This window comes from Cnephaeus nilssonii (genome assembly GCF_951640355.1).
Source record: "Cnephaeus nilssonii genome assembly, chromosome: 2".
Classification (NCBI taxonomy): domain Eukaryota; kingdom Metazoa; phylum Chordata; class Mammalia; order Chiroptera; family Vespertilionidae; genus Cnephaeus; species Cnephaeus nilssonii.
Window position 1 is genome coordinate 73,991,132 of NC_137073.1, and position 19,034 is coordinate 74,010,165.

At 43.5% G+C, this 19,034-nt stretch overlaps 1 protein-coding gene across 2 annotated transcripts in view; it reads right to left on the reverse strand.

The window, feature by feature from the left end:
- PDE8B (phosphodiesterase 8B) overlaps window positions 1-19,034 on the reverse strand; it is a 174,372-nt gene that overhangs the window by 2,662 nt on the left and 152,676 nt on the right. Inside the window, exons 12-21 of one of the 2 annotated variants that reach the window (XM_079760277.1) lie at window positions 17,888-17,965; window positions 15,653-15,729; window positions 14,173-14,337; window positions 12,180-12,225; window positions 11,625-11,760; window positions 10,558-10,756; window positions 6,347-6,564; window positions 4,575-4,695; window positions 2,486-2,653; window positions 228-357 (exon numbers count right to left, since the gene is read on the reverse strand). In XM_079760277.1, coding sequence (XP_079616403.1) covers window positions 228-357; window positions 2,486-2,653; window positions 4,575-4,695; window positions 6,347-6,564; window positions 10,558-10,756; window positions 11,625-11,760; window positions 12,180-12,225; window positions 14,173-14,337; window positions 15,653-15,729; window positions 17,888-17,965 — 1,338 coding nt within the window. Of the gene's footprint in view, window positions 1-220; window positions 435-2,485; window positions 2,654-4,574; window positions 4,696-6,346; window positions 6,565-10,557; window positions 10,757-11,624; window positions 11,761-12,179; window positions 12,226-14,172; window positions 14,338-15,652; window positions 15,730-17,887; window positions 17,966-19,034 lie in introns of those variants that run through there. The other variant, XM_079760278.1, reaches the window with a different exon arrangement.

Consider the following 19,034-nt stretch of genomic DNA (forward strand, 5'->3'; position numbering starts at 1 on the left):
GCTTTAGAAGAGGTCCTTGGAAGAGGTAAAGACTTATTTATCTATTTATCAAACATTCATTGAGTCTTTGGTATACAAGCACCCCACCATACCTGGCCACAGGCAGCTGACTTTAAAAAAAATACAAAAACATTTCATTTATACCTTTAGGCCCAGTCTATGTTGTTAACGGTAATCATCATAAAGGATAATATTTAGTGTAGATGACAAAACAGGAACTATCTTACCATCCCAAGCATCGAACATGTCTGTTATGAAGTAGTCAATGAAGGAAATTTGTGACTTGGGGATGCTACAGGTATTCCGGTCAAACACTGGCATCACCACAGGTAGTCCCTGTCTCTTCTCTTCATCAGTCTGTAAGACATAACACTCACAGGGCTCTAGGGCACATACCGAACTGTGACAGTGCGATCTAGTGTCTCAGAACAACCCTGTGAAAATAGGTCACCATCCAATCATGTATATGAAGAAATAGGCTCAGCAATGGGGCATATATAAGTCAATTACCTGATGAGATGCAGTAACTGAATTCAGGTCTGACTGTCCAGTCTCTTATGCTATACCACCACCCCTCCTGAAGCATTGATCATCTTGGGGTTCATACCCCCATTTCTGAGATCTATTTTCACTATTGCAAGGTCAAGACTATTTTCAAAGTAATACTAATAACATGAATAATACGAATTGACATTTACACTGAGAGTACAGAAGTAATGATGGGTAAAACTGCTGATACCTTAGCATAATAGTACCACCAGTCATTGTATTATTCACTGTCACCTGCTTGCAGTTTAAAAAGAAAGCCAGTTTCACTTAGAAACATCCTCACTGAAGCAGTAAGAATTAATCTTTCTAAATTTGGGCCTTTGAATTACATCTTTTTAATACTCTGTGACAAAATACTCATAAAGCCCTTGTGCTGCATTCCACACGATGCTGGTTGTCTTGTGGGAAAGCACGCATGCAGTCCAGCTGAACCAGTCTTTTTCCTCCGGGAAAACTATTTTTACTCAAAAGAGTGACTGACAAGCTATGTTTGTGTACCAGATTTGGGTACTGGTCATGCAGTTCGCTCAAGGTATGTGTAAATCTGAGTATTTTGCACATTGGCGTATATGTTTACATGTATAAGGTTGTAATTCACTGAGCTGAATATTAAGATCCATATTTCCTGGTGATGTGTTGAGCCTGAGGCCAGCAGATCAGAGGTCTCATTTGTAACTTTTGATTTTTAGGTCACATTGTCTTGTGAACAGTAGTACATTCCTTTTTGGGAAAAGGACACCTAAACAAGGAGCTACATTAAAGAACTCTAAGTGGTTCTTTGCCATTTCCCGTTCACACACTTGGAGAATAACTAGGAGTAGGAGTTCAAGTCCTCTCTGTGGGTCCTGGGAAGCCCATTAACCACCTCCGACCAGCTGTGGACTCAGCTTGCTCATTTCAGGTTAGTTGATCCAGCTGCCGTGAAATATCCACTGTTGTTCAAAGATTAGTTGGGTGTTTTTTCCCTCTTCTTTCTGGCAAGCCCAGAACTGCCTGTCCTACTTTTCTTCAATTCAGGGGCTCTCTCCCCAGCCTTGAAGGTTGCAGCTAACTTACTGGGTCCTCAGCTGGCCAGTCCCCTCGCTGGCCCTTTCAGATGTCATCAGCTCGTTATTAATAGCTGATGTACCTCAGAGGTACTAGTACATTGCACCCATGGAGACCCTCCCCCTGCATTACTTGTAGCTACTAGTGCGTTTGTCTTCCTGCCGCACATACACACATATCAGTCCTCAGAGCCTCTTCCCTGGAAGGACGCCTATATTTCAGATGGCATCTTGCAGTCTACTACTTTCTGGATTTTTCTCTCTTAACTCTTCTTTGTACTGCCAAAGTGAACTAGATATTGTTGCTCTCCTTACATAAAAATTGTGATTTTTCCTCTCCTTACTAATTTTGCTCATAATGCTTTGTTCTCCCAGAAAGTCCTTTCTTATTTCCACATTTCTAAATCCTTAACAAAACAGCTCTAACATAATTTCCACAAAGCCCCTCTTTTATCTAGGAAAAAAAATCTTTCTGAACTCTCTTAGCACTTAACATAGACCTCCCTTAGAGATTTTTTTATTTTAGCTATTGTGTGGACCTATCTATTTCTACATCTTTCCTCTACTACATTATGAGCTATCCATGGCTTATGTCTGTTTTCCCCATAATGAACCATAGTGATAATAACCTAGTGAATGAATGATTTTCCCAGTTTTTTTGAAAGCTCAGGATCTAACAATTTGAGGATGAAAAGATACTTCCAAAGGCTGTTTATTTCTCTTCCCCCAGAGAGACTTTGGTTGGTGACCAGCCATGTCAGTCTCTTGAGGGAGCCAGAGGTTCCTTCCAGGGAGGAGTCATGTACTAAGTGACAGTGAGAATCCCTGGAGTGCTATGCCACCAGACCATTCCAGGAGAGAGGAAAAGCTTCCCCACAGTGGCCATATACCTGTGCGAAGTACTCCTCCGAGATCCTCCCGGCCCATTCGATGCAAAGGTCCAGGGGGCGGCACGGGTTGGCCACATCAGCACATTTAATCATCATGCGCTTGATCAGGATTTGGTTCTCAGGGAAGTTCTTCCCAATAGGGTTACATTCACAGTCGCTGCCCTCATTCTGGAAAACATTGCCAGATGAGGGTTAGTTCAAGATGATGGTGGGTCCACAAGGGCTAACTGACCAGACATTAGATGGCCTCACTAGGGCACACTGAGGCATGACTATGACTCAGAGAAGGCAGTTTTCCCGTCAGTAATTTCATATATAATAATTTGATATATTCTTAACTCTCAAGCAACATAAAAACTTAAGAGTGTACAAGATCAACGTTCCTGTCACCACCCACCCACTCCCTCACTTCCATCCTCTTCCCAGAGGGGACTGCTATACGCAGTCTGGTTGTTTTGTTTTTAGTAATTTGGTTTGTAATCTTAAAGGAGAAGAGCTTTTCTTCCAGTTTTACCAGGAAATGTGTAAAAGCAAAATTTTGTTTTTTAATACATTCAAGATGGGGGAATAACACATACGTGTGACCCTTCAATCATTTCTTCATTTACTTCTAGTTATACCTGCCAGCTCCCTCTCTCCTGTGCCTTCTCTCTCCTACTCACCCACTTCTTCCTACTCTGTTTCTTTCTCTTAGTGGATGTGTCCACATATGCTTTCCTGTCTGTTCTTCTGACTGGGTAGTACAGAGTGTGAACCATATAAGCTTTGGGGGTTCTAGAAGCAAAAGGTGGGCCAGGGTAGGAACAGGTATGTTCAGCATGTTTAAAAAGACTGGTCATACATGTCAGTGGTTATGAACTAAGCGGCCAGGTCCGTGAGTAGGCTTACATTAATGCAACAACACACCTGTTATATGCAAAGTCTGGAAGATTGATTGCTATTCTCTACCTTCAAAGACACCATTGAATTGATTGTGTGAAAACAGTTAATTAGCTCTCCAGAGCTCTGCCAAGCTGAAGGACGGCATGACATTTAAGGGTTGTTTGTATTGTTTTGAGACTGGGCCTATTTATTAGACCATCAATGGGCAGAATTATGTTCTGAAGGTTCTGGTTTTGATTACTTAGCATTGGGAAGATACCGCTTATAATAGTTACTTCAGTAAGTAATAAATCTTACTTGGATAGATGACCTTCCCAACACTAAATTCTATGATTCTCTATAATTTTCCCTCCTAAATCCCCAGATCCTTCCCCCACCCCCATAAGTCCTCTGTGGAAGGAGAGACCCTGGCAGTGTGCTGTGGAACCCCTGGGACATGGGACACAGGTGAGGTGGACACTGTCCTTCCATCCAGGCTGTTCTGTGATAGGGTCCTACACACATAGTCTCCTTACTGATTGTCCAGTTACTTTTAAGACATCCACTATCCACATATGCAACCTCTCCCACTCAACAGGAGTGAGGAAAAAGCTTTTCTAACTTTATGGGCTATGAACAGCTTCATGGTTTCAGAGGGCAGTTTATCTCATTTTAAACAAGAGATGTGAACTTTCTATCCATGTTCCCCAATCTCAAGTTTATAGGGGTCCAAGGTACATCGGTAAATTTTAGAGGAAACAACTTGGGCTTTTGTTTGTAACTAGTCACTTCCAATTGGGCTGTATATAGTCTTTAGGTACTGATATGCTTTTAATGCAAACCAGCAGGAATAGAGATCTTTAAAACACCCTACATTGAGGTCTAACAGGTCAAAGAACAGAATTAGAAAGGGCATGGATCTCTTAAATAGAACCATTTATGCTGGTGTGCTGCTGGCAGGCTCCTTCCATCCTATTCTTTGGGTCTACCTCCTTTTGTCACCACTGGTTTTATCCAGGGCCTTTCCTTTAAGGAGCTCGGAGTTGCCGTAGACACTGTCAATCTATTCTTGACCCCGAGGAAAACAAGTGGTCAGTACTTTCAGCTCTTTCTTACCAATTTCAAGCAACTAATCATACTGCATTCAAGAGAGAGAAAATGCTTTGAGGCCAGAGTAGGCCCTAATAGAAATATACTCTGATGTATCTATTACATGAGAAATGCTTACCTCAGCTGCCATTGGCTTGTTGATGCTGTTCACAAATTTGTTCACATGTTCAAAATGTTTTGTCATCTCTGTTGCTAAAACCATGTCAATAATAGCCTGGCGCAGTGTTCGATAATGGTTCCTAAAATAACCAGAAGACAGAGAGCCCTGTTCACATCATGTCCCGAATTAGAACTGTTCTGCTACGGTTTCATCTCACTTCCCACAATTTAGGAGGGAGCTGAGCACAGAGTTAAGAAATTAGTGCAAATCACAATAGTTTACCTGCTCATCTTCCCATGAAACCAGGACTTGTTGACACTGTTCCATTTTCCCCAATGATAGTTCACCCTTCCTCACGTGACTTATGAATGAATATATATATATACACCTGTCACATGGTAGACACTTATTTTACAAGGTGATTCCTTTGTACCTTCTCTTGGCAACATCAAAACAGTGAGGTTGAGGTGGAAGGAAATGACAAGTTCCTTCCCTACAAGGCTGGTATAGCACCTCATGAGCTGCCCTATGGCATGCAGTGCAGACATCATGATTCTCAGTATAGAGAATGGTTAGTGGGCTTTGGTCCTGTCCAAAACGTCCACACCTCAGAAATGTCCCTGGGTTCGGACAGCCCATAGCATGTATTAGGCTTTTGGTTTACAGGATTAATATGTAAAAAACACATATTAATACAGGTTTTATTGGTCTAATAATTGTATACTGGCTGTATTGCCAATAATTACATTTCTTGCACCAGTCATAACACATAGGGTTAGGTAGATGGTTTGGAATTTGAATATTACTGGACAGCAGTATCTATATTAACTATTCACATTTGGACAGGACCAAGTTTCCAGGACCTTTTGGTGTGGATCACATATCACCATGAATGTTTTGGACAGGACCAAATGCCCTGCAAGACTGAATTACTTCTTCCTGTGATGGCATTATGAGAAGGTTTTCTCATTAATTAGTAATCCTCTGAATTATAATTAGAAGTTGTAATGGATGGAATAGCAATCCTGCCCCAAATTACTGTCCAGTTCCTTTCATCTTCTTGCAGCTGAATAAAATTGGCTATTGGAAAGAATTCTTTCTGTAAAAGTTTAAAAAACAACCCTTGAGACTGATGAGTGGGCTTGAGGCCTAGGTGAGCTCTGTGCTCTCTGTACACTGCCCTCTCCCAGGAGCCTTCTTCCCCAGTCTGGCTGGTGTTCTGTGGAAAATAAACAGCCTGACTGCAGGGCTGCGGCAGGCAGGAGGAATTGCTCCTATCTGTTCACACTTGGCCAACTCTCCCCAGAAGAGAGGACAACAATTAAGGGAAACCTGTCCAGTGCTTGGGCTCCAGCAGCCCTGCTGGGACCTGTAGATACTGTCTCCTCGTGAGTTAGGATTTTAAGTGGCCAAAAATTGAGCTGGGGAAAGACAGGGAAGGATACATTTTCCTTGAGTTACACAAAAGACAGATGTCCTCCTTCAAGGGTAAAAATATCTATTATAGTTATTAGTACTGTAGTCAATATTCACAGAGTTGCTGTGTATAAAACATTTTCATGAACTCATTGAAGATCAAATGAGATTCAAAAGGATGAAAGCAGCCTGAAAAGTACAATTAAGTTCATAAGGGCAAGGTTATTTTACTATCTGACACAATGGTACAAAGTGTTCTTATGTCCCCTTCTCCTTCCCCTAAGAGGAAGCTAAGTACTTGGAGAAGTTAGGGAAAACTGAGTATCCTACTTACACTTTACAAACCTGAGCACAGGAGCCCAAGTACAACCTACCTGTCAATGTTCTTGAAAATGTTGCATTTGCTGTCCTTGACTGTCAGCTGGAAGGCCAGGGCCGTGTGGTGACTCTCCAAGACGGCCGTGTCATTGTAGAGCACAGCAAGTTCACTGCCTGCGTTGCAGAGGAAAGAGTTGGTTCTTCCTGGGTGGTCCACATCATGGACTGTGGCAGCAATCAGCGCTGCCACCTCATCCAGCTGGTCCAGGCTTCCCTGGGGTGAGGGGAGGCAAGGTTGAGCATTACCCACTAGACTTAGGAGACTTTTACCCATCCTTGTCTCTCGGGTGGGGCAGACTTGGGGAGTTGGGATTAGAAGAATGTTCTCCCCAGTCCACTGAGCCTTCTCTGACTTCCTCGAAGCTGAGAGGCTGTCTACCACACATTGCATCACCTTGCTGTGCTGTGAATTATCTGGAGGGATAAAATGGATACCTAATTTCCCCTCCTGTCCCCCCCCGCCCCCCCCCCCCCGAATCCATTCACTCCCGTTCTTGTGTAGGAAGAAGGCAAACAGGCCTTTTCAATGCCTGCCATGTGGTATTGCCATGATTCTCTCCCAGGAGTGGCAGAGCAGAAAGTGGCCTATAACCACATATTACTCATTTTATTTGCATACTTCTGAAAAGAGTGAGAGTGTGGCAGTAAATGGCACAGATATAACACAGCTCTACACACAAAGGTAAAAAGATTAGAACCAAGCAGTACAAGAGGATCAAGAGTGAGCAGAATTTTCCCAGGAAAACTGAGGTGAAGGGGGCTCTTGCTCTGGGCTGGCAGGTGGTAAACGCAAAAAGGGTAGCCCTCTTTCTAAAGCTCTCATTATAAAAGAACACGAAGCAGAGATCAGGGGATACAAATGCTTTCTCAGTTCACAATTTAGGAGGGAGTTATCAAATGGGCTACTGTTATATAAGACACTGTCCTTTATGAATTCATTCATTTGATAATCACTTATTGGATGCTGACTGGGTGCCCAGCTGCCATGCAGAGGGCTGGAGCTACAGTGATCGTCTCTGCACTAATGGAGTTGATAATTTATTGGGGAAGACACAAATTAGTAAAACAAAAATAAAACCAAAAAAAAACCCCACACCAATAAAAGTAACTGATTATGAGATGTGCTAAGAAGGGAGTTAGATACTTTGAGAGTGTAACCATGAGGCCTGGTCTAGTTTAGGGCAGGGCTGTCCATGTGGCTTTCTGTGGTGATGGGAATGTTTATGTCTGCACTGCCCAGTACAGTAACCCCTAGTCACATGTAGCTACTGGACACTTGAAAGGTGACAGTGTAACTGAAGAACTGAATTTTTCATTTTATTTAATTTTTAGTTAAATGTAAATAGCCACATGTAGCTAATGGCTGCTGTATTGGATAACACATGTCCAGCAGGTGGGCAGGGATGGCTTCTCGAAGGAAGTGACTTTTATGCTGAAACCTGAAGGATAAGCAGGAATTACCTGGGCAGAAGTGTCAAGGGAGAGAGCCTGCCAGGCAGAAACAACAGCCTACATGACGCTCCTGAGGTGAAACAAAGAGCATCATTGACGGGTAGTGAATGAGGGGGAAGCGATCCCCAAGATGAGGCTGGAGGGGTGGGCATATTTGCCTATTCCCAAGTTGCTCTCATAGGCTCCGGGAGGAAAAACTACTCTAATACTCACAGGTAAGGAGTAATGGGCCTGAAGCTCAGACCGGAAAGCTTTCTTGAAGCTCTCCCTACCGGAAGGGAGCCATTTCCATTTCCAATCCTGATCTGGAGCTAGTGGGCAATACTGGCTTGGCCCCAGTCTACACAAGCAGGTTTCCTGAGCAGGGACGGCAGTCCACGCTCCTCTGTTCAGCTCTTCTCAGAGATTGATTCTGGAACGCTCAGAGCAAGCAAACATGGCCCCATTTTGCTGCTGGTCAGGAAAGGCCGTGGTCACCTGCAGGTGCAGGCATGACCCAGAGCTGCCCCTGCATGGGCTCCACACTTATTGATTCTACCTGTGCAGTGGGACCCATGGGTCTTCAGCTAGTGCTCCTGGAGTAGGTTCAATCTTGGTTAGAATCTAGGGCCAATTTTAAAATTCTTCAATGAAATAGATTCATGGAACTGGAGTAGACAACACAAAAAGCATCAGATGAGACATGCCTTTCCTTCCAGCTTACGCTGACCTAGACCTGGTACTATTACAAAGGTACCAATAGGAGGCCATGCCCTGCAGTATTGGTGGGCACTGTCTAATCATGCAATGTCTGATAAGAAATGGGGGAGACGGGGAAGGAAATCTGGGCCTGTTCACGAGCATGTGGGAGAAGCAAGGTCCTTCCTAGGGGAGGAGGATTGTCTGCAGGAGAAGACTTCCCCACCAAACTCGGGAGGCACAGACATTTCTGCATATTTTACCCCTTTGACTAGCAGGAGCTGATCTGAATCATACTCAGGCAGATTGGCCAGACTGGACTCCCTTCCAGATCGGCCTCTGAACAGCTCCTTATCTGGAGTTATTCACTCACATAGGAGAAGACCAAAAGGGTCATGGTTATCCTGACTCCCACTGCAGTGTTCCAGGGAACTGGTAAGTGGGGAGCAGACAGGGTCCATCAAAAATTGTCTAGGGCATATCTCTGGCGGGGCTGAGGATGTGGAGCTATGTCACAATGACATTAACAATTTTAGCTTTAATGTATAAAGAAATTAGGGGTAACAGATGACGTGGGAATTTGGTAAAAACATTTTTTCCTGACTCTTCATCAGTGGCAGCAGGTCTGGTGGAAGAGGCCTCAGGGATAAATCTCACTCGAAGCCCCTCACATGGACTAACCAGTGGGCTGCTGACTCAGCCTCTGCACTCAGGAGCCCCTTCCAGCCCAATTCTCCAAGGTTCCTCAATTCTGATTCTCTGGCAGGGGTGACAGAATTAGAAAATGTCTTTTGAATTGTAAGAGTATTACTAGTCTTAGACTTGTTTCTATTGTATTTGAGAAATTCAACTAGAGTCTGAATGCATTAGTAGAACTCTCAATGTAAACAAAAATTCTTATTTTAGGGGAGGGAGATAATAAAGTGACTAAGCATTCCCTAATTTATCAAGCATTTAATCTGTACTTTTCTAGAGTGGTTCTGCTTAAGTGAGGTTCATCTTTAACTCAAGACTGCAGTAGCTATAGATCACTTGGTTTTGGAGTTATGCCTTAGGCCCTGTCCTCAGTTGGCAGTGGGGACCTCAGCTGTACAATATCCATGCAGTGTAAAACTGAGAATGAGAACTTGGAGTGGGGATCTGGAGGTATCTTAGCTCCTCAAAGGTGCTATGAAAACATAGGCCCATTTCACCTCTGATCACACGTTTTTCTAAAGTAGGAGACAAAAGCTTCATTCTTGGAATACATTCCTTACGTTCTTGCTGATGAAAGCGAATACCAGGATTTGGCAAAACAGAAGAAAATACCCATCTCCCCATTTTGGTGCCATTCCTGTTCCCTCTACCTATCTCACTACCATGCTTCTCCTTAAGTACCAGGCCTTTGAGCTTATATATATTTATATATAATGTCCGGCATTTGCAGATTGATACGAATTTCAGTCTCTATACAGCACTTCTACCAGGGGTATCTACAGTCTAAGCTTCAGTTTTGATTGTAGCAAAGGAATTACAAGCTTCATTGTGCCAATGGTGATAGGAAGAAGGGAAGATGGGGATCTCTTGCCAGCTGTACATGGGGTGTACATAGGGCTACCCTACACATCAGCACCTGTACATGACAGTATTGGCTTCTAAGTAAGACAAGGGGACAAGGAACTCTGTCAGAATTACACACAGTTATTAATATAAGATATACATATTCATTCCTACACAATACACACATATGTATGCAAATGTGCAGTGCTGAAAGAGCTCATTACTATCTGGATTATAATTTACCAATGGCCAAATTCTGATCCTAAAACTTAACCACTAGACCTAGTAACCATTTGCTATAATAATTAAATTTTGTCCTCTAAGTAAGTATCACAAAGCAAACACTTGGAGAATGGGTTCATAGATCAGCTAGGCCTGTAGAGGACTCAATAGTGGCATAATGGTTATTTTAGGCATTTGGGGGAGGGGAGGGCTATGAGAAAAGGCTATGTCTTTACAACACCAAATGACCAATTTTGTAGTAAAAGAAAAAAAAATTGTCTAGGCAGGAAACTAGATCATGATATTAAAGTTCTACCTTCACTCTCTCCTTTCCCAGGAAGAAGGCGGTGGCGTGCAGGACATCTGCGGCATGGGTGGAGTTGTGGTAAGCATTGGAGGAGTGGTAGTTGGCTTCAATCACTTGGAGCCAGGCCCGAAGAGTCGTTTCAGAACAGCGTAAAAATTCACATACTCCAAACCGGGAAAAGACCTTTAAGCCCAGGTAAACCAATGGCCTGGAAAACAGGAAGACAAACCCTGATTCATTGTATTCACTGGTCCAGAAACTGCTTGATGATGATACTGAGGAATGGAGGCATTTTTCTTCTGATGCTTATTCCACATGCATCAGGGCATAAAAACATCTCCCCCCGTTAGAACATCTCCTCCTCACTGGCCACTTCTTGCAACTAAGTGCCTCAACGGTGGTCAATCTGAATGACTTCCAGATTATCTCTAAGTCATATGCTCTTCAGTGGCTCTGACAGCCAAGAAAGGTCCCTGGTAGTTCCTCCCCATCTCCGCTTCCACATCAGCTCTGTACTTCCTTTATGACCCCCGAGGCAGTTACTGAGCCTAAGGACATGAGGAATGGCTTGTGTGGTCCCAGCGAAGTTCTATCATATGTTATTTATTTACAGGTGTGAGGCATTCACATCCTACTAGACTAACACCCCTGGAAGAAATAGCCTCCTACTATAGAAGAGGACTTTCTGAGTCATCTAACCCTTGTCCTGCCTATAGGACGAATAAAAAGTCTCCAGTACACTCAAATTCATTTTGTAAGATGGGGCTTCAGATCTGGGGCTGAGAATACTTGGAGCTCTTGCCTCATTAGCACAAAGGAATGACCTGCATAGATGTGAAAAGGACTCAGCATTTCCTCATCCTGGGTCATCACCAGGCTAATCCCACACCTTACCCACTAATACTCTCCATAAAGGAGCTCACTCAGGGGCCATAGTCTCTGCTCTGCGATACTCCTCCAGCACAGCACGAAAGGAACAGACTCTGCCAGGGCTCGTGTCTCCCTCAAAGTTTCCAATGTGGAGTCTTGAGCTTGGCCATCAGTCCTCTCTGCCAGCAGCCAGAGAAGCTACATACCTTTTATGTGTAACAGCTTCCAACTCAAAGATGTTGAACTCCCAACTTTCCTCATTATCAAGTAATTGAGCGATACACGGGGGGACATCATTGATGGTTATTGGCATTGCAAGGTGACTGTGACTCTGGTGCACATCTGAGCAAACAGACGGGGCGGCGAGGAGGGGAGAGAGAGGGTTAATTGTGGAGTCCTGGGTGCCCTTGAGCATCTGTTATCTTCATCTGCTACTATAAAGAGAAAGTCTTGAACTCTAAGGGTAGGAAGATGTTCACTTCAGGGCTCTTCTCTTACATTACTAAATCCCAAGGCCCCCAAATAGAAAAATAATTCAGTTTAACAGTCTGTTTTAATGTATAGAAAATTGCAATCCTTATTCTGACAGTGTTCAGATAAGTAATTTCAATTATGAGACCTGGTTTCAAATGTAGACCATAGAAATGCTTAAACTGCAATGAGACCAACAGGAAGTAACACCAAGGTCCTCCCCCCACCAAATAATCACAATACTGGGGACTGCACAGGCTAGAGACAAAAGTGGTTCGATGGCAACTTACTCTTAGTGAACACATACTCGTTTCCTGACAACCTTCTCAGGCCATCCTGGAATAAAGAAAGATGCTATTAGAAGCATGTTGTATATGCCGGCATTATTTTCTCGTTTCTTTAATTAGCCAAAGAGATTTGAATAATGAGTAATCCAGTCAATCTGGAACTCCCAAGTTGAAGCTCCCTAAATCAGAAAAATAGCTACAAGACACAGGATAGTCTCCCTTCCATGGCTCTTAGCTTCAGGAGGTGGAGAATTGAGAATAAAATGGAAATGACTGCATTCTGTCTCACATCTGGGCTGTGAGTTGGCTCTATTCTCATACCATCTTTCTCTTCTGGAATTTTGAAGCCACATTTGTGAAATCACGGAAGTGAACTTACTTTGGTTTGGATGCATGTGATTTTGAAGGGACCCTCCTTACTCTCATAGGGACTATGTTATTTGATTTACTTATTAGGGAGCCAAAGCCATAGGCCACATTTGGGAATTCCTTAATGTAAAGCCTTAAAAAGCTTGAGCTAATTTTTGACTAATATCTGAATTGATTTTTTCCAACTGCATTTTCTATTTAGCAACATGAGCACTGTTGCTAACTTTTAAAAGAAAAGTGTCTGGATTGAGATCTTCGGAGGGACAGCAGAGGGAGTGGGCAGGATTCCAATGTTCGGCCTTTACTGAGCTCCTGGACTTGAACTAGTCCCAGATGTTCTTGCATCTCAGTTTCCTACCCTTCATCTACCCGAGTACATACTTTTTTAGCTTTTATATTTGTTGGTATAATTTATAATTGTTTGTCATCCCTAGAAAGTGTGTGCTAAGGTTTAAAGTGTCAACGAAGGGCTCCTCTGAAGTCACACCTTGGATCTTTAGGCCAAGAGCTTAATTTTTTACAAATGAATAAAAGATAAGTTACAATGGCCCCTCCTCTAAGACAGATATCACAGGGGACTCCTCTGTTTCTTCTTTGCCTTTCTTTCTCATCTTCCCTAATGCTTCATAAAAAGAGGTGGAATCCTGCACTGGTTCCTCACAGCATTACCTGGAGAGGAGCCCTAACTAAGAATCCTTTGGCTGCAGTGCTGCAGGGGCCGCCCTCCTGAAAGACCCTGGCTGCCTTCTCCAACTGAAGTCTGCACTGCACTGGGAGGGGCAACAAAGGCCAGCCCTGGGGCAGGGGAGCAGTAATTAGGAGATTGCTCAGATTGCAGGCTCATCAGAGATTTTTAGTTGGAACAAGGAGAAGGGGTCAGAAAGCTAGTCAACGCTCAGTATTGGTGGTAGGGCTAAATGCCAGCCTTTAAAATAAAACTTATAGATGACTCTTGGACTTTGTTTTTCTCCCAAAGGATTCTCCCACCTCTGATAAGGAGTACAGATGAATAATTTGAATTTTCTTCACTTGCTGATAGATGATGATTATGGCCAAACAGATCACAGCAAAACAGGATGAGTCTTTTGAAATCAGCTACTAAGGCGGTGGGTGCTGGCAGGGAGGCTCCTCCCCTCCCACCACGCCAGAGCCGCTCCCTCTGCTTTAACCGATTAGAGAGGGAACGTCTATAGAAGCTTTTATTGAAAGAAAGGGTTCTACAGCTAAGATTTTAGAAAATAGTGCTGTAGTCTAAGTACAAACCCTTTCATTTACATAGATAAAGAGCCTGAGATCCAAGGAGACTGGCCATAACCTCAACCGAATACTGTGCCAGGTCCAGGGAAGAAAGACAAGGGCCCTGCATATCAACCAACTGCCTAGGATCACCTTTGTGTAACAGGAATTCTGAAGGACTGTCTCCCATGCTATGGTCAGTCAGCTTTGCAAAGCTCCTATAGAAAGATAAATGCAAGATTCCTTGACTAATGCCACCCACAGAAATTTTGATGCAGATGCTTTCTGGTTTGTCCATACAACAGGTATAAGTACTCTGCAAGTATAGGTAACAGTATATGCTGCATGTAGCCTGGAGCACATTAATCTCTGGTTTATCCTCATCACTCACAGTCATCAGGCCGCCAACGAGATCACTGGTGTGAGGATCTTCGTCTTTGGTGCCCAGCTGAGGGGAGTACAGTTCTGTGGTCCGTAGAATTTCTAAAACTCTGTCCAAGGCTTCTGCTACTGTAACAGGGCTGTTTTCTTGGGCTGCATTAATTATATTTATAACCTAAGGAAGTAAAGAAAGAAAAAATTTGAGGTCATTAGGATTCTACTTCCCATATACCTGGAATCCAAAAAAAAATCAGATGATGACACATTGTTTTGAGTGACTGGTGCCTCCACGCCACCACTCCCTTCTAATTGAGGAATGCTGCTCACCCACCCCTTTTGTGTCTCTCCCACCTCACTGACTACATTTCTCCAGGCTCCTCTGCTGGTCATTCTCCTCCAGCTCCCTTACAGGGTGGAGTTCCTCAGGGGTTAATGCTGGGCCTTTCACTCTACAGGCCTCCAGAGATGAGCTCTCATTTCCATGATTTTGGACACATCATTCGTATGCCAAGGGCTCTCAAATTTATATCTCAGCTCTGAACTCTTTTTGACCTTTAGACCTGTGTATTCAATTGCCTACCTGACATATCCATGGGAGTATCTTAGATGTCCAAATCCAAACTCATTCTCCTCTCCCCAAAGCAAGCAAGTAAACAAACAAAAAGAAGAAGAAAGATACGGAGCTTTGCTCCGTTCTCTGGCTTCCACACTGCAGTAGAAAACCGCTCCTGTCCATCCTGTGCTCAAAGTAAAAGTCAGAGAGGCCCTGGTTTCCACATCACCCTCCTTAATTTCCCCACCCTGACAATATAATTAATCACCAAGTCAAACTGATTCTACCCCTAAATATTCCCTGATCTGTTATAATCCTAGTACAGCTAATACCATTTCTTGCCTGAAATTCTGGAAAAGCTGCCTAACTGGCCTCTTTTCCACTCTCGTCATTTCCAATCCATTCTCTGCGTATCTGATCATGTCACTCCCTGCTTTAAACTCTTCAGTGGTTCCCACTGCACCAAAATGAAAATACAAACTCCTTATGGCCCAACTGGCCAGAATGAACAGCCCTGCCAAGCTCCACGTCACCATCTCCTCCCTCTGCTCTCCAGCTCCAGCCACTTGACTTTCCTTCAGATTCTCAACTGTTCTGCTCACCCCAGGCTTCATCCCTTGCTGTGTCTGCTGCCTCAAATCCTCTTCTCCCCTCTCATCTTCTATGTCGTCAAACATTACTTCCTCTACAGACAGACCCTTCCTGATCACCCCTCTCACCACCCAAAATAGGGCCCTAATCTAATTTCCTCTCATAAACTGTTTTCCTTTACAGCAATTTTTATAATTTATAACTATATTTATTTATTGTGTTTAATATCTATTTTCTCTACTAGACTGTAAACTATGATATCATGGTATGTCATTCATTTTATCTCCAAAACAGCCCAGTGCTGGGTAACCCTGACTGTGGAGTAGAGGCAGCAGCTGCCACTCACCTTTGTGATGGGGGCCTCGATGGTCATGGAATGGATCCTTGCCATGGATGGATAGCGACGGTTCTGCAGGCTTGGCGCTAGGGAGAAGTCAAGAAAGTTGTGTCTGGTGTTGGCGCTCAGCTTGGCTGAGTGCAGCGAAGAAGCCCATCCTGAACTGGGGGCCTGGCTCTCAAAGGACTACTGTCCCCCACAAAGCAATGAATTCATCCATCTCTTAATCCTGAAAGGGTAAGAGCTTGGCCACTACTTGGAAAGGATGGTCTGGCCTGGAACTTTGGTGGCAGGAAGGCCTTATGAGTCCCAGCCCACAAGGGGAATTTTAGAGAAGGCTGCTGGGATCTGGACCCCATCCCAAGAGCGAAATGATCCCACAGGACTCACTTCCCCGTAAGTCACCAAAGCCCATCTTGGGCAGTTCCATCACTTTCAGTCCTTAGCCACTGGCATGTAACTGGTAACTGTGCAGTGTGGGAGGGGAGGCATGGTCCAGCTTTGGGGCGTAAATGAAAGGCAAGTGATGGGGGAGAGAATGAGCCCCTTCAGTATGAATTAGGCACTGCACACCTCTGAGCCTTTAGGTTCTTAATACCCAGAACCCCTGGTGGTTCTAGCTCTAATCAGTAGAAACTTTCATTTTAAAATATTTTATTTTTTTGAATAAGGTAATGCTTACATGTGGTTCAAAATTCAAAAGGTAGAAGCTTTAAAAGCACTGTTCTCGCTTTCCTACCACTCCTCTGAGAGACAGAATCGGTATGTTATACCTGGGATCACCAATCTAGCCAATACCAACAGAGCAGCCTGATGCTCAGCCCCTCTGTGGTCCCCTCCTCTGCCAGAGCAGCCACACTGCACAATCTGCAACCTCCACTCCCACGCTCTGTAGAGAAGACAATTGCAACTCAAACCCTACTAAGAAAACTGAGCTCATCTAGTTGAAATTCCTTCATTATCCTTTCCATCTACAATGTTGTATATCTACATCCTCAATCCGTCTGAAAATATTTTGGTCCACATTCCTTACATTCTTGGCCCCAATCCCTTGCATGCCCTGTGATGTATCTATCTTTCTCTATGAGTTATCCATCTCATCTTTAATTCTAGTTCAGCCACTTCCCTCAGACTCAGCTTTCCCATTGTGACCTGAAGAACTGAAAAGTCCCTCACCTGCCTTTCCATTTACCCCCTTAAATTACCACCCCACTTCTCTCCCTTCTGTCACTCACATCCCCTCCTCATACCTTTAGAATTTGTCCTCATTTGCCAAATAAACACTAACTGAATGCATGTTCTCAGCTCTTAAGCTCTCTGATCTCTGTAGCACTTATACTGCTAGCCATCTCCTTTCTTCTGCTACCCTCATTCTTGGTTCACGTGACACTGTATTCATATGGTTCACTCCCAGCTCTCCTGTTCTCTGCATTGGCCCTATTTCTCTTGCCTCCGTCTCACTGAGGGTGTACTTTCAAGCCTTGGACTCGGTTCTTCTGTTTTGTTGTTGTGCACACACACACACACCTTAGAGATGTTCCTCTGCTCATGGCTCTTCATCTGTCCTCTCTAGGACTCCCAAATCCATACCTCTAGCCCTGAGTAGAAGTCTTCCATTTTAGCTTCTTTGGCATTTCCACTAAAATAGAACTTATCTTCTCCTCAATCCCCACCTAGCCATACATGGAGACTTTTTTGTTTCTGTAGATATTACTTCTATCTTCTCAGGCACATAGGAATTAAATTTCAGAACCATCTTTGACTTTCCCATCCACCTACAAATCCAATGAATTAATTAGGCCTGACTGAACTAAAAAAGTACTTTGCTAAATTCTGTCTCAGTTTATCTGGGACAGTTTATTAAGGGACAGTAAGGGTGTATAACAGGTACACTGATAACTGGGTTTGCAGTGGAGTTGGGAAGCCAAGATTCTGGTCCCCGCTCTGCCACTAGCACCCACGTGTGACCCAGCCACTGAAAATGAGCTTCTCTGGTGGTTACGGTCCAGCACAACTTAGGCCATCAAGGATCAAGCACCGAGTCATCTCAAAGAGAAGACAAAGACTGTAAAAAGTAAAAAATAATTAAAAGGCCTAAAAAGTCTACTGCCTGTGGGGGAAGAAGCCAGTTTTGCTGACTTTCTATTCCTTGGGGTTTGTTTATATGCTGAAGAATTCTTTTATATATTCGTCTGTCATTTTCTATGCTTTAAAAAGGTCAAGAAAATCTGAAAAACTTCTTACCATCACTGCCTCGAGATGATATCGATTTCACATCAATGGACTCCCTCCTCCTGCTCTTGTATCTGAATGAATGAGACTCTAAGGATTTCAGATGAGTAAGGGGAGTGGTTAGTTACCAGCTTATTCACAGGTGAAGTTTGGACACATTTCCCCGTCATTCTCCAAAGAAAATCAAGGTCACTTCTTAAGCACTATAAAAATATTTTTAAGAAATAGGAAACCATTTTCTCTCCAAATTTTCACCACACACAGAATCTTCCGCCATATTAGTTGTAGAACGATGCCTGTCCTTGTGGCACCACATTACACCATGGAAACGGGCTCATGATCAAGGGTTCTTTTGTCTCACTAACAACTCTTTTTTAAAATAAACATTAAAACTTAGGGGAAATTTTGGGGGGTTCATTCTGATATGAAGTACCAATACACTTAACTAACTGGATAGGGAAGGTTCTTACTATATTTGAGGAAATAAATACTAGTGAAATCCACAGAGAGTTGATTTTACTTGGGAAACTAGTTAAGCCTTTTTTTCTGAAAAGTTGAGCCTCTAGATGGTCTTCTATGTTCTTCTAAGGATGTGATTTCATCAAGTGATGCAAACTGCCAATCCCAAGAAGTAAGAGAAGAAAAAGTAGTTTTATAGTCCAACAATTTGCAAAAACTAAATTCTCACTTTTGTCCCCATTTTCTGAAAGGGGGGGGGACAAAGCACTTAAAATTTTATATAAGTCTTTACAGACTTTGAATTTAACACTGAAAATGTGCTGTTCCATTACTGCAAGATCTAAGGCAACAGTGCCATGCCAGCAGTGAGGACTGGGGATAAAAATGTCAGGGCTGCAGAGGTGGCTGCAGAAACATGCTCTGTCAGGGTGTATGCTTCTGGTGGGGACCACGCATGAGCAAGGAGAGAAACTCAACTCTAACAGACCTGCTCCACTGCGCTGAGACGGGAGTCAGACATGCAGCTTCCAGCATTTCTCAGACCCAATAAATTATATTTCAAGAGAGAAAAAAAGAAATAATGCTTTTTTAAAGAACTGTCTAGTGGCACAAGAGAGAGAGAGGGGTGTAAGAGAGTGTAGTAGTTCAAAGGACCAGCTCCAAAGCCAAATTGGCAAAATTCAAGTCCCCACTATCCAAC